This window comes from Plectropomus leopardus, unplaced genomic scaffold (assembly GCF_008729295.1).
Source record: "Plectropomus leopardus isolate mb unplaced genomic scaffold, YSFRI_Pleo_2.0 unplaced_scaffold11412, whole genome shotgun sequence".
Classification (NCBI taxonomy): Eukaryota; Metazoa; Chordata; class Actinopteri; order Perciformes; family Serranidae; genus Plectropomus; species Plectropomus leopardus.
The window spans coordinates 1-1,156 of record NW_024612076.1 but is presented as its reverse complement, the minus strand read 5'-3'; the positions used below and the strand labels follow the sequence as shown (position 1 = coordinate 1,156).

At 41.4% G+C, this 1,156-nt stretch overlaps 1 protein-coding gene across 1 annotated transcript; it reads left to right on the top strand.

Moving 5' to 3' along the window:
• Positions 1-121: 121 nt before the first annotated feature.
• LOC121963484 (armadillo-like helical domain containing protein 1) lies at positions 122-1,051 on the top strand (the record flags this gene model as incomplete). Its single annotated transcript, XM_042513767.1, has 4 exons — positions 122-186; positions 287-453; positions 588-784; positions 967-1,051. Coding segments are annotated over exons 1-4 (514 nt in total), but the record flags the coding sequence as incomplete, so codon positions are not given.
• Positions 1,052-1,156: the final 105 nt, after the last annotated feature.

Genomic DNA, 1,156 nt, shown 5'->3' with positions numbered 1-1,156 from the left:
AAGAACCACAGGGAGACACAAAATTAATCCAAAAAGACACAAAGCCACCACTCTTTGCTCTCTGTGCTGGATTTGTTATGTCATCAGCTGAGATCCAGACCTTAAATGACTATTCAGATACATGTTTGGGACATTTTTGGCTCTGAAGCTTAAAGCTATTGGGATTTTCCTCTCTGCATCAAGACAGTTAAGTGAGATGAAATACTGATTCATAATCAGTGAACTACAGTAGCTGTGACTCACTGTGTTGTTTTCGTCTTCGACCCACTTTTCTCACTTTGCTCAGTGATCAGTACCTGACGGAGTTTCTGGCGGATGGAGGTGTCCTCACTCTGCTCGACATCTTGAGCCAAAATCAGAGCAAAGAGATGGACAAGGCAGAGGCCCTCCGTCTGCTGCTCACCATCTCAAATGCTGGGCGCAAGTACAAAGAGGTTATCTGTGAAAGCCATGGTAAATATTATAGAGAATTTTTAGATTTCTTTCTGTGTTGTTTATCCATATTTTCTGTATACAATTTGGACCTGTTGTGCAGCACTGTAGGAGCCATATCAGCTTTATCCTGTATTTTTTTTACATTCTTGCAGGTGTGAAATCCATAGCAGAGTGCCTGGCAAAGTCAGACAGAGATGAAACCCAAGAGACAGCATGTGCCTTGTTGGAGTCACTGTCACAAGGAAACCCAAAATATCAAAACCAAATCTACAAATGTCTGATTGCTCTCATGACTTTGGCCTCCCTGAAGGCCCAGCAGCTGGTCCTGCACACCTTACACTCAGTTCAAGTAAAGCAAGAGCGTACACACTAAATCATATATTAATGCAAATATGGACGTTGATTGATTGTTCTCAGAGCATGCATGAGCCCTCATCCTTGCTGTTATACACAGTAGACCTTTTAGCAAAATTCAATGTATTTAACCTATGACAAGAAATTTGCAAGTTCTCTCACTATACTCTCTCACAGATGAAATTGAAAACAGCCCATCACAGCATCGTAGAGCAGCTACTGAATATGCTCGGGTCCCTGCAACTGGAGGTTCAGAATGAAGGTAAGCTGAGAGAATGTTTAAAGCCGCATGTTCATCAGTGCATATTTTGATATGGTTGATTATTTTTTGTTTTGTGTGCTGAAAACTGCTTTGAAGTGACAAATG